Source organism: Chiloscyllium plagiosum, chromosome 11, assembly GCF_004010195.1.
Source record: "Chiloscyllium plagiosum isolate BGI_BamShark_2017 chromosome 11, ASM401019v2, whole genome shotgun sequence".
NCBI classification, from domain to species: Eukaryota; Metazoa; Chordata; class Chondrichthyes; order Orectolobiformes; family Hemiscylliidae; genus Chiloscyllium; species Chiloscyllium plagiosum.
In genome coordinates this window covers 3,622,989-3,635,793 of record NC_057720.1, presented here as the reverse complement: position 1 = coordinate 3,635,793, position 12,805 = coordinate 3,622,989, and the positions used below count along the sequence as shown (strand labels likewise).

General features: G+C 40.4%; 1 protein-coding gene across 2 annotated transcripts in view; it reads right to left on the bottom strand.

The window, feature by feature from the left end:
• The window catches only part of syde2 (synapse defective 1, Rho GTPase, homolog 2 (C. elegans)), a 170,601-nt gene that overhangs the window by 67,646 nt on the left and 90,150 nt on the right, over nucleotides 1-12,805 (bottom strand). For both annotated transcript variants that reach the window (XM_043698582.1, XM_043698583.1), the window contains exon 4: nucleotides 3,298-3,424. In XM_043698582.1, coding sequence (XP_043554517.1) covers nucleotides 3,298-3,424 — 127 coding nt within the window. The remainder of the gene's footprint in view (nucleotides 1-3,297; nucleotides 3,425-12,805) is intronic.

The window sequence follows — 12,805 nt, the reverse complement described above, 5'->3', positions numbered from 1 at the left end:
GAGGTGGTGAATGGATCTGATGCATGGAGGTGGGTAGATAAATTTTGTGTTACTTCAAATTTCGAGAGCAGAATTTTTGAGAGCAGGAGGGGTTGAAATAGTCAAATCAAGAGGTATCAACGACATGGATGAAAGTTACGGCAGCAGCAGATGAGCTAAGGAGTGGAGTCACAATTTTGCCCCACCGGTACAGTGTAGCAAAGACTGCCTGCAATAAAAACTTTTGTTTGCCTTTTTAATTACTCCCGAAACCTGAATGCTCACTTTGTGCAATTCATGAACCCAGATTCCTCTGCAATTTCTCACCACTTACATAACAGTTTAATTTCCTATTCTTCCTGTCCATACTGGACAACCTCACATTCCTGAAGAAGGGCTTATGCCCGAAACGTTGATTCTCCTGTTCCCTGGATGCTGCCTGACCTGCTGCGCTGTTCCAGCAACACATTTTCAACCTCACATTTTCCCCACATTCCCCAACGTTCAATATCATTCATAACTCTTCAGATACTGAAGTAGGCCATTCCAACAAGCAGCAAGATTTGGAAAACATTCCAGCTTTGACTGGGAGGTGGCAAATAAATAACATTCACACCAGAAAAATGTCAGGCAATGGCGATCTTCACAAAAGAAAGTAACCATCTCCCCCATGACATTCAATGCCATGCCATCATAGAATCCCTCACCAGCAACATGCTGGGGACATTTTGTTGACCAGAAATGTACATAGACAGCCATGTAAATAATAGGTTCTCTAAGCTGTGTCTGAGGACAGTGTGGCAAATAATTCACCTTCCAATTCCTTAATGTCCATCATTTAGAAGGTATACACTAGCAATGGACTGAAAATGGCATGAGGTCACAGTGAAACACCTCGAAGAAGCATACCTAGATGCTAGGAAATACCATACCTTCATAGAAAGCTGGTTTGCTCTGGTGTATGTTATTTCCAGCAGGTGTAATTAAAATAAGTTGAACAAGCTCCTATGTCTGGCATATATCTCTAAGAGAAAGGCAAGTGGACAAGTCATTGTGGGATCTTAATTTTGCCAAAAACTGGTTTGGTCATCTTAGTAGGTGGAAAGATATTTCATGTATCTTTCATTTAAATTAGCCTATGCCTTTTTCTTTGCAACTTTGTATCTCCCTGAATTTGCATGTTAACTAACCTTTCGCAGACCTTTAAGAGTATATGCGCTCTCTGCCTTAGAACAAAGCATCATACAGTGTGGAAGTTCTCTGTGGGTCTGTGACAAAAGCTTTACATCCCTAGTGTTTTATTTTAACACCGAATGACATTAAATTATTTGCTAAAGGCAACACAAAAATACAAGCCTTGTTGTGTTGGAGATAACTTTTGTCACTTTTATCTCTTTTCGGGAATTTCCAAAATTGCTGTTAAAGAGAAACGAACTTTTTAAAATGCATTGCAGCAGACATTACGTGAAAGCTCCAAACATATCAACCCTTGAATAGTGTCAATGTTTAGGAGTTCTTCACAAGGGCAGCTAGAACTCTAACCAAGATAGATTTATCTTAAACTGACAGAAGAACTGCTGAACTGAAGTCTTAAGTGATAGCTATACCCAGCACCTCACCTGCAGTTCAATGATTAACATACATGATTGGACATTTGATTGTTAAAATAAAAGAAATAATGGCATTGATGAAGTTCATTTGCAAGGAATGTTTATTAAACTGCATAATAATAGGATTACAGATTTGCGTTTTCAGATGTGATTGCGCCTGGTAAGATCGCTAAACTTTATAACTAGTGAAATACGGTGAAAGGGAAGTTCTTTGTTGACAGTTGCGAAGTAACTGCATGGCTAAGTGCATTTCTAACTGAACTTAAAACAAAACTTCCTGAATACAAAGGGGGTTCTGCCCCCAGGCTCTTTTCTAACTGTATGACTCAAAATGGAACAATGGAGAGGATAGTCACGTGAGAACACTAATACATATCTGCACAGAAATAGAAGGCTCATGAGGACTTAAAGTCACTCCAAAAATGGTATTAATCAAAAGGCAGCGCTTCTCATTTCATCTTCTGCTGCAGTAATCTTACTATTGGCACAGCAAAGGTAACTAATAAAAAAGTTACTGCTCAAAAACAACAGATTTAAGGTCACCATGAGAAGTTTATTACTAATAAAATGCTGCAGGCAACTCCATCATTACCAGGAAACCATCATACTTTAAATTAAGACTTCTACAGTTTGAAGATGCCAATACTTGGGATGGGTTGCAGAACCAAGAACAATCCAGGCAGAACAGCCAATGTTTTCTTTCAGTGAGAGAAGTTAATATGATCGTAGCCACGTTGAGATGGTTAGAATGGATACTGAATATAAAGCTTATAAAATTGCAAGAGAGATCATGAATGAAATTTGTTTTTATTTTGGATTATACCCTTCTGCTGCTGACCATGAAGTACAGTTCACCTTGAAAGTGATCATACAAAATGTTTTTTTGCAGTTCAATGATTAACATACATGATTGGACATTTGATTGTTAAAATAAAAGAAATAATGGCATTGATGAAGTTCATTTGCAAGGAATGTTTATTAAACTGCATAATAATAGGATTACAGATTTGCGTCTTCAGATGTGATTGCGCCTGGTAAGATCGCTAAACTTTATAACTAGTGAAATACGGTGATTACCAACCTTGCAGTGATGATGGGATCACCAATTACCTGTTATAAAGGTCTGAGTTCATTGGGCTGTCACTGGGAATCGAGTGGTAATTGATGAGTGATGAGCTAACACTCAAGTATTGTGGAAATCACAAAAGCAAACTAGCTTAATTTGAAGTTTTCAGAGAGCATTAGTATCAGCTCAAGAAAGCCCAATGCTAATATTCTTTTCACACATAGTTGAAATAGCACAAAGATTTTTGTTCTTTGTAAGTCTTATTTATGCTTTTATGTACTGCTTTCTTTAGTATTGTTGCATTGAGGAGATTTTGATATAAACAGCCATCTACAATACTTGGACTGTAGACTTTTCCACTCACAACGTATATTGTTATTGGAATGCTAAAGAAAAGTCAAGAAACTGTTCTGACATGATATATATAATTCAGATGTTTAACAATCAACAGAATGTATCAATTGTGTTGTGTTAAATACAATTAATTCTATATTACAGAAATGTAATCATAATAACGCTAAGCTTATGGTAACAAACCATGGACTGGGCATTTCAGAAGCCCCTTATTTTTGCAACAAACCACTAGAAAGCGTACACTAATATTATTCAAACACAAAAGCAGTGAATCTGCATTACATTTACCTGTAATGACATTGATATCTGGATACAGATTTTCAGATAAGCCAACAGCCTTACTATCACGTTCAAAAGCTTCACGAAGTTCTTTCTTAACCGCTGCAGAGCCACAAAGACGGTAAAGGCCCACAACCTAGAAAGAGTCAAAGAATAGTAAACCACAGCTGCTTTAGATTTTAAAGTAGTACACATGACATTATAAGTACTTCTGCCAGAACAGTAAAGCAATCTCAGGTTTTCAAAAATTACATTCGTCAAGCTCCAATCATTGTTATTTTGAGCTTTTTGAAGAATGCTGGCAAGAATAGGAAGTTAAGCAGAGTAAGTTCAGAAAATGGGGAGTTATTAATAAAATTGTGGAAAGATTATAAAATTATGGTCAATATTCATTTCCATTCACCTATAAATACCACACATTTCCAGTGTAATAAATATTTTCATTAGTTGTAACTGCAACTCCATGTTTTCCAATTGAAGTGCAGCATAATAACACCGGAGTTGGAGTAGGACATTCCAGCCCCTCAAATCAGCACCCACATTCGAGGTGATGGCTAATGATCAAGGTTAATATCATTTTCCCACCCTAGCTTGTACATCTTTATGGCATAAGTATCTGGAAATCTAATCAGTTTCTATCTTGAATATATTCTATGACTGAACTTCTACAGCCCTCTGGAGTAGAGAACACAAAAGATTCGCCATCCTCCAAGTAAAGAAATTATTCCTCATCTCAGTCCAAAATGGCTTGCCCCTTATACGGAGACTGTGGCACCTGTAGTTCCGAGAGGGTTATCCTTTTTGCAGACAGCTTTTAAGAATTTTCCAACTTTCAATGAGGCAACCTCTCTAAATTCTACAGGAATCACAAAAAAAGGGTAGAATAAGAAGCAATATTTCCAGAAAGTAGTTTCCAGAAATTATAAAGGCATCTTAAAGTACTCCAAATTTCCTTTCACCCTGTGTGAAATAGCAAAAATGTTACACTAATATAAGACGACAGTTTTTCCAAGCCAAGAAAATAGTTGTTTCACCCAACTTTAACTTAATTTACATGAATCACTTTGGCATTGTTTTCTTCAATTATAGCTTAAAATGCTTGAATGGAGTGTTGCTTAACACTGATATAGATGTCAACCCAGCTGCTAAGCTACAGCGGGCAGAATGACAGTCGAATTTTCCTGTGAAATGTGGCCTCTGCTTGTGCCCTTGTTTCTGCAATCAGAATTACTATTCATGCTTTTCATCTAGGTCACACAAAAGGAATTCACAACCACATAACCTCGAAGCTCCATCGATTCTGCACCTGGAAATAAGTCGGCCATGCCTTTACCAGACTCTCTCCATATCCCCTCCCGGGAGGATCAAGCAATAAATTAACAGTTTGTTAAGATGGAATTTGGCAAAGTCCTCCAAGAAATTCAAGAATGAAGCAAATGGGAAAGCATATAAATTTAGAGGTCATTGAATAGTTCTATACTAATTGGATCCTATACAACCAAGCATCCCTCTAGAGCTAAGCTTGTCAATTGTCATTAAAAGGTCATGGCGACCTGGATCATTAGGTTAGTCATTCTCAGATTACAATGCAACATTTTAAAATAATTTTCAGAACATTTTCTACAGAATTAACAAATCATATTCTGACTCGAATTTCATCAGAATTGGCTAGCAGTAACTCAGCAATCCACAAAATTGTTCCTCGCTTCCAGAAGGTCAAGCTCATGTCATCCAGTAGACACATTCTTTGAATATTTCACTTAGTTATGTGTGGATGTGGTGTACATGCCAGAAGCTCAGAAATTTAAATAGTTTCTCAAAATTTTTAAAAATGTATTCACATGATGCAAATATCACAGGTCAACCAGCATTTGTTGCCCATCACGAATTACCCTGAAGGAGGTAACGGGTAGACCACATTTTTGAACCCCAGCAGGTCATCCTATATAAATACATGCATAGTACTGTCAGAAAAAGAGTTCCAGATTTTTGAACAATGAACTGTGATCTAGCTCCAAATGAGAATGGAGAGAAACTTGCAGGTTCCCTTGCATCTGCAGTCTCTGTCCTTCCAGGTGAAAGGGATTACAGATTTGGAAGATTTGAAAAAGGTTGGCAAATTGCTGCAGTAGACAATACACACTGCTGCCAACTTGCACTTGTGCTGCAGGAACTGCCACTGAAAGCACTCTGTCCTGATTGATGTTGAGCTTCAAATGCTGCTAGAGCTGCTCTTATCCAGTTAAGTGGAATGCATTCCATCACACAAACAATTTCTGCTTTGCAGGTCATCAAGTTTCTGGGGTCAATAGCAACCCCCAAGGTACTGATGGAACGGTTAATCTGTGATGGTGACACCATTGAACATAAAGGAGATGTTTATGTTTATGTTTATGCTGAAGACGATCATTGCCTAGTGATGTATGAACGTTACTTGTCACTTTGCAGGATGAAGCCTAAGTATTGCCCAATATTTGCATGTGGGCACAGACTTTTTCATTAGCTGAGAAGTGACTCTAAGTCACGAATGGTACAGAGCACTATGCAATCATTCATACTTCTAATTTGTGATAAAGGAAGGTCCCTAATGAAGTTGCTGAAGACAATTGGACCCAAGACATTATCAAGGAACTCTCAGGGTGATGTCCAGGGATCAGGCTGATTATCTTCCAACAACAAAAACCATTTTCCTTCGTCCTAGGTATGACTTGAGCCATTGAAAGAGTTTCGGCTCAACTCCAACTGACTTCAGTTTTGCTAGGGGTCCTTGATACCACATTTTGTCAAATGCTACACTGGCGTTAATAGTGTACACTCACACTTTTAATTTTGTACCAAGGTTGAAATAAGATCTGCAACCAAGCACCTCCAGCTTTACACAAATTTAGCATCAATAAGTAGGTCATTGCTATGAAGTACTATTTCCTCAGCAATGTCAATGAAACACTTTCAAAGATTTTCTGATGACTGAGGGTGGAATGCAGTTGCCAAGATTGGATGTCCTGCTTTTTACATTAGGACATGGGGGAAACGACCATGGCGATTCATCGTATCTCTACCTCTCATGATTTTATAAATCTCTATAAGGTTACCCCTCAGCCTGCTATGCTCCAGAGAAAGAAGTCCCAGCCTATCCAGCCTCTCCTTATAATTAAAACGCTCACGTCTCGGTAACACCCACGTAAATCTTTTCTGCATCCTTTTCAGTTTGCAAAACTCAGCAGATGGAGCACAAGATGGGAAAATGCAAGATTATGCACTTTGGCAGGAAGAATACATGAGCTAAATATTATTTTAAGGGGAAAACTGTAGGAACCTGAAGCACAGTGGGATTTGGGGATCCTACTGTATGAATCCGAAAAATAAATTGCATCCAAGTTTAGAAGGGAATAGTAAAGATAATGGAATGTTGGCTTTTATTTCAGGGCGTATTCAGGGTAGATGTGGATAAGTGGTTTCCCACTGTGGGAGAGTCTAGGATCAGGCAGCATCATCTCAGGAGCAAGGAGTTGCCCATTGAAGGAGCATCATACCAGACTTGACTCTTTTACTCTCCACAGATGCTGTCACTTTCTCAAGTAATGTGTGTTTGTCATAGGTTTCTTTTCCTTTCTCCTCAAAGTATAAAAATTAGACATTTCCCTTTCATAAAACACTGACTCTGCCCGATCCAAGAGTATCCTACAAACTGTTTAATGCTTACTGTCATCATTCTTGGAGGGTATCTTCTAAGATTAATCTGATTACATTCATTCACATCTGTACTGCCCATTTCGAAGGTAACTGTCTTTTACATTGGAAAGAATTTGTCTTTGATGTTTTGAATGCAGTTCCAAATTTTAAATTTTAGTTCAGAGTGGGGAAAGTGGTATTAAAATTGCAAAGCTTAAAAGCTGGTAGGCATTTTTGGATTGAGTTAGACTTTGACAATGGTTTGACAGAGCAACAACAGCATATGCATGCATGCTCATTAAGTGTCCAGTAACTATATATCCAGCTTTGTCAAAGCTACATGGAAAATGTCACTGAGAAATTCAAAATTGACTTGGGTGATTTCAATGCTTAGGCTAAGCACTTTGTTTTCCTATCAACAGGGAGAACATTCTCAATATATTAGGAATCACTTTCAAATATTATAATTACGTGCTGAATGACTTCTTATACCAGCATGTAAGCCCTTATTCTTTTGAATTGTTGAATGGCAATGATGCTGGTAGCATGAAGAGAACAGAAGGGATGGAGCAATGCATAAACTCACACTGCACATAATGTTGACAGCACTATCAAAAAAATAGAACATAGAACATTACAGCGCAGTACAGGCCCTTCGGCCCTCGATGTTGCGCCGCCCTGTCATACTAATCTGAAGCCCATCCCACCCACGCTATTCCATATATGTCCATATGCCTGTCCAATGATGACTTAAATGCACTTAAACTTGGCGAATCTATTACCGTTGCAGGCAAAGCATTCCATACACTTACTACTCTCTGAGTAAAGAAACTACCTCTGATATCTGTCTTATACCTATCTCCCCTCACTTTAAAGTTGTGTCCCCTCGTGTTTGCCGTCCCCATACTCATCCTTCTTATAATGCGGTGACCAGAACTGTACACAATACTCAAGTGTGGCCGTACCAGAGCTTTGTACAGCTCCTGGTTCCGGAACTCAATCCCTCTATTAATAAAAGTTAAAACACTGTATGTCTTCTTAACAACCCTGTTAATCTGGGTGGCAACTTTCAGGGATCTGTGAACATGAACACTGAGATCTCTCTGCTCATCTGCACTCCCAAGAATCTTACCATTAGCCCAGTACTTTGCATTCCGATTACTCCGGCCAAAGTGTATCACCACACACTTGTCCACATTAAACTCCATTTGCCACCTCTCAGCCCAGCTCTGCATCCTATCTATGTCTCTCTGCAACCTACTACATCCATCGTCACTATCCACAACTCCACTGACCTTAGTTTCGTCCGCAAATTTACTAACCAACCTTCTAAGCCCGCTTCCAAGTCATTTATAAAAACACCGACCCAACACAGACCCTTTCCGAATGCCGCTAGTAACTGGACACCAAGATGAACATGTTCCATCAACCACCACCCTCTGTTTTCTTTCAGCAAGCCAATTACTAATCCAAAGAAATGGCAGAAGAATTGAATTGGTACTTCAGATCTGTGTTCACTGGGGAAGACACAAGCAATCTCCCTGAGGTAACAGTGGCTGAAAGACCTGAACTTAAGGGAATTTATATTTGCCAGGAATTGGTGTTGGAGAGACTGTTAGATCTGAAGGTTGATAAGTCCTCCGGGGCCTGATGGTCTATATCCCAGGATACTGAAGGTGGTGGCTCGAGAAATCGTGGATGCGTTGGTGATTATTTTCCAGAGTTCGATAGATTCGGGGTCAGTTCCTGCGGATTGGAGGGTGGCTAATGTTGTACCATTTTTTAAGAAAGGTGGGAGAGAGAAAACAGGAAATTATAGACCAGTTAGTCTGACCTCAGTGATGGGAAGATGCTGGAGTCTATTATAAAGGATGAAATTACGACACATAGTAGTAACAGGATAGGTCAGAGTCAGCATGGATTTATGAAGGGGAAATCATGCTTGACTAATCTTCTGGAATTTTTTGAGGATGTAACTCTGAAGATTTACGAGGGAGATCCAGTAGATGTAGTGTACCTGGACTTTCAGAAAGCTTTTGATAAAGTCCCACATAGGAGGTTAGTGAGCAAAATTAGGGTGCATGGTATTGGGGGCAAAGTACTAACTTGGATTAAAAGTTGGCTGGCTGATAGGAAACAAAGAATAGTGATAAACGGCTCCATTTCGGAATGGCAGGCAGTGACCAGTGGGGTACCGCAGGGATCAGCACTGGGACCCCTGCTTTTTACAATATATGTTAATGATAAAGAAGATGGTATTAGTAATAACATTAGTAAATTTGCTGATGATACTAAGCTGGGTGGCAGGGTGAAATGTGAGGAGGATGTTAGGAAATTACAGGGTGACCTGGACAGATTAGGTGAGTGGTCAGATGCATGGCAGATGCAGTTTAATGTGGATAAATGTATGGTTATCCACTTTGGTGGCAAGAACAGGAAGGCAGATTACTACCTAAATGGAACCAATTTAGGTAAAGGGGCTGAAGAAGGCTAATAGCATGCTGGCCTTCATGACAAGAGGGATTGAGTATAGAAGCAAAGAGGCTCTTCTGCAGCTGTACAGGGCCCTGGTGAGACCACACCTGGAGTACTGTGTGCAGTTCTGGTCTCCAAATTTGAGGAAAGACATTCTGGCTATTGAGGGAGTGCAGCGTAGGTTCACGAGGTCAATTCCTGGAATGAAAATCCATTAGGTTTTAGCATTGTTGCCTCCTAAATTAGGCTCCTAATAACTGAAAAAGCTGCAAGTCCACAAGCTGTCAGGAAAATTACTTATTGCTTTTCATCTGCCCCAATGTCATTTACCCAGAACAAAAAATACATTCTTTCCACCTATTGGGCCCAGTCTTTGATGGCAGGATCAAACAGGTCAAGCTTCCCAAATAATAGAATGACGCCAGAAATGCTTACCTCAACTCAAAGCAGACTGTGTTGAGCATGTTTCTTCAGGTATGTGCATTACTCTTGTCGCCACTGAAATAACTCTACGGAGGCCAGCATCCTGCCAACATGTCACCCTTTATTAACACGTGCAAAGTCCTCGACACCAGTCCAGTTTCCTCAGAACCAGTTCACAGAGTGTCAGATTGTCTGAACACTCCTTTTTTGTGTGTGTCAGCCAGGGCTCCCTGATTGGACCAGATTAACAGCCCCAGTCAGGGAATTTGTATTCTATGCAGTCCACCCATCTGACCTCATTACAATCACCACATTGAGGGTCATGGATTTAGAAAGTGCTGCCTTAAGGAGTCTTGGTGAGTTTATGGAGTGCATGTCGTGAGTAGTACAGACTGCTGTCATTGATTGTTGGTATTGAAAGGTGTGAATGTTGAAAGTGTTGGATGGCGTACCAATCAAGTGCTTCATCTTGGATGGTGTTAGGTTTCTTGAGTGTTGTTGGAGCTGAACTCATCCAGGCAAATGGGGAGTATTCCATCACACTCCTGACCTGTGCCTTGTAAGTGTCGGACAGACTTTGGGGAATCAAAAAGTCACTCACCTCCTAGCGTCAAAATTGCTCTTTGTTGCCACAAACTGGCACTTACTGTATGAAACAGTGAGCAAAGTGCCATGGCATTACAGCACCTGTGAGCATGTATCGCAGCATTAATCAGCACCTTCAGATAAAGAGGGAAGAACGTGGGGCAAACGTTCTGTGAAAACGTAGAAGTGAGTGTTGAGTTTGTACACAAGTGTGAAACACAGGCATCCAGTACCTAAGGAAAATAAACACAAAGAGTAGAATAGTTGTTCACAGATTGTGCCAATACAATGCAGTAATTAGACTCTCTAAACTCAGTCGTCAACAGGAAATGAGCAGTAGGGCTCTGCACATTTAAAATCCAATGCTGCACATTGAGTTTCTATGGAAACGTAACACACTCTTTTACAGAGTGTTTAATTTCTTACAGACGGCAGAGAGAGTCTGCTCATTTATGTTAGCGCTTCTTAATGGTCAAAATGATTGACCTTTGAGAAGGTATGCTAAGAATCTGTGTTAATGTGACCATTATTCCTTTAATAAATTATAAACTAATTATGGTAGTGACAAATACAATTGATCTCATAGAAAAGCTGAAGTATATGTGATTAATGAAGCAATGGCTGTACACAACATTGGTGAGGCCACTTTTAGAATACCGTCTCCAATTCTGGTCACCCTTCTATAGGAAAAATGTTGTTAAACTTGAGAGGGTGCAGAAAAGATTTACACAGATGTTGCCAGGACTGGAGGTGTTTTGTTATAGGGAGAGGCTGAATAGGCTGGGGCTACTTTCCCTGGAGTGTTGGAGGCTGTGGTGACTTTATAGAGGTTTATAAAATCATGAGGGGCATGGATAGGGTGAAAAGCCAAGGTCTTTATCCCCAGGGTAGGGGAATCTAAAACTAAAAGGCATAGGTTAAGGTGAGAGAGTGGTGGTAGATGGTAAATATTCAGCCTGGAGCCCAGTTACAAGTGGAGTTCCGCAGGGATCAGTTCTGGGTCCTCTGCTGTTCGTAATTTGTATTAATGACTTGGAAGAGGGAGTCGAAGGGTGGGTCAGTAAATTTGCAGACGATACAAAGATTGGTGGAGTTGTGGATAGTGAGGAGGGCTATTGTCGGCTGCAAAAGGACTTAGATATAATGCAGAACTGGGCTGAGGAGTGGCAGATGGAGTTCAACCCTGTCAAGTGAGAGATTGCCCATTTTGGAAGGACAAATAAGAATGTGGAATACAGGGTTAACGGTAGGGTTCTTAGAAAGGTGGAGGAGCAGAGGGATCTTGGGTCTATGTTCATAGCTCTTTGAAAGTTGCCACTCAGGTGGATAGAGCTTGTAAGAAGGCCTATGGTGTATTAGCGTTCATTAGCAGAGGGATTGAATTCAAGAGTCGTGAAGTGATGTTGCAGCTGTACAGGACCTTGGTAAGGCCACATTTGGAGTACTGTGTGCAGTTCTGGTCGCCTCACTTTAGGAAAGATGTGGAAGCTTTGGAGAGAGTCCAGAGTAGATTTACCAGGATGTTGCATGGAATGGAGAATAGGTTGTACGAGGATAGGTTGAGAGTGCTAGGCCTTTTCTCATTGGAATGGCGAAGGATGAGGGGTGACTTGATAGAGGTTTATAAGATGATCAGGGGAATAGATAGAGTAGACAGTCAGAAACTTTTTCCCCGGGTACAACAGAGTGTTACAAGGGGACATAAATTTAAGGTGAAGGGTGGAAGGTATAGGGGGGATGTCAGGGGTAGGTTCTTTACCCAGAGAGTGGTGGGGGCATGGAATGCACTGCCTGTGGGAATGGCAGAGTCAGAATCATTGGAGACCTTTAAGCAGCAATTGGATAGGTACATGGATAGGTGCTTAAGCTCGGACAAATGTTCGGCACAACATCGTGGGCCGAAGGGCCTGTTCTGTGCTGTATTGTTCTATGTTCTATTTGAAGATCAATGCCAAAAGCTCGGCAATCTCTTCCCTTGCTTCCCAGAGGATCCTAGGATAGATCCCATCTGGCCCAGGGGACTTGTCTATTTTCACACTCTGCAGTATTTCTAATACCTCTTCCTTGTGAACCTCAATCTCTTCTAGTCTAGATGCAAGTATCTCTGTATCTTCCTCGCCAACATTTTCATTTTCTATAGTGAACACTGTCAAAAAAATAGCATTTAATTTTTCTCGAACATTGCATAACTATGGCTCTTGTGAACCAAGGTGGAGGCCGTCTGCCTCTGCTGGAAATAAATTCATTTCTAATTCGGGAAACCACCATAAAGCACTGCCTTACTTCTCGTGTGGCAGGAAGCAACAAACATTAATATCGCAAACAAGACTCCCGAATGGTATGTTGCCTCCTGGGTGCCAGG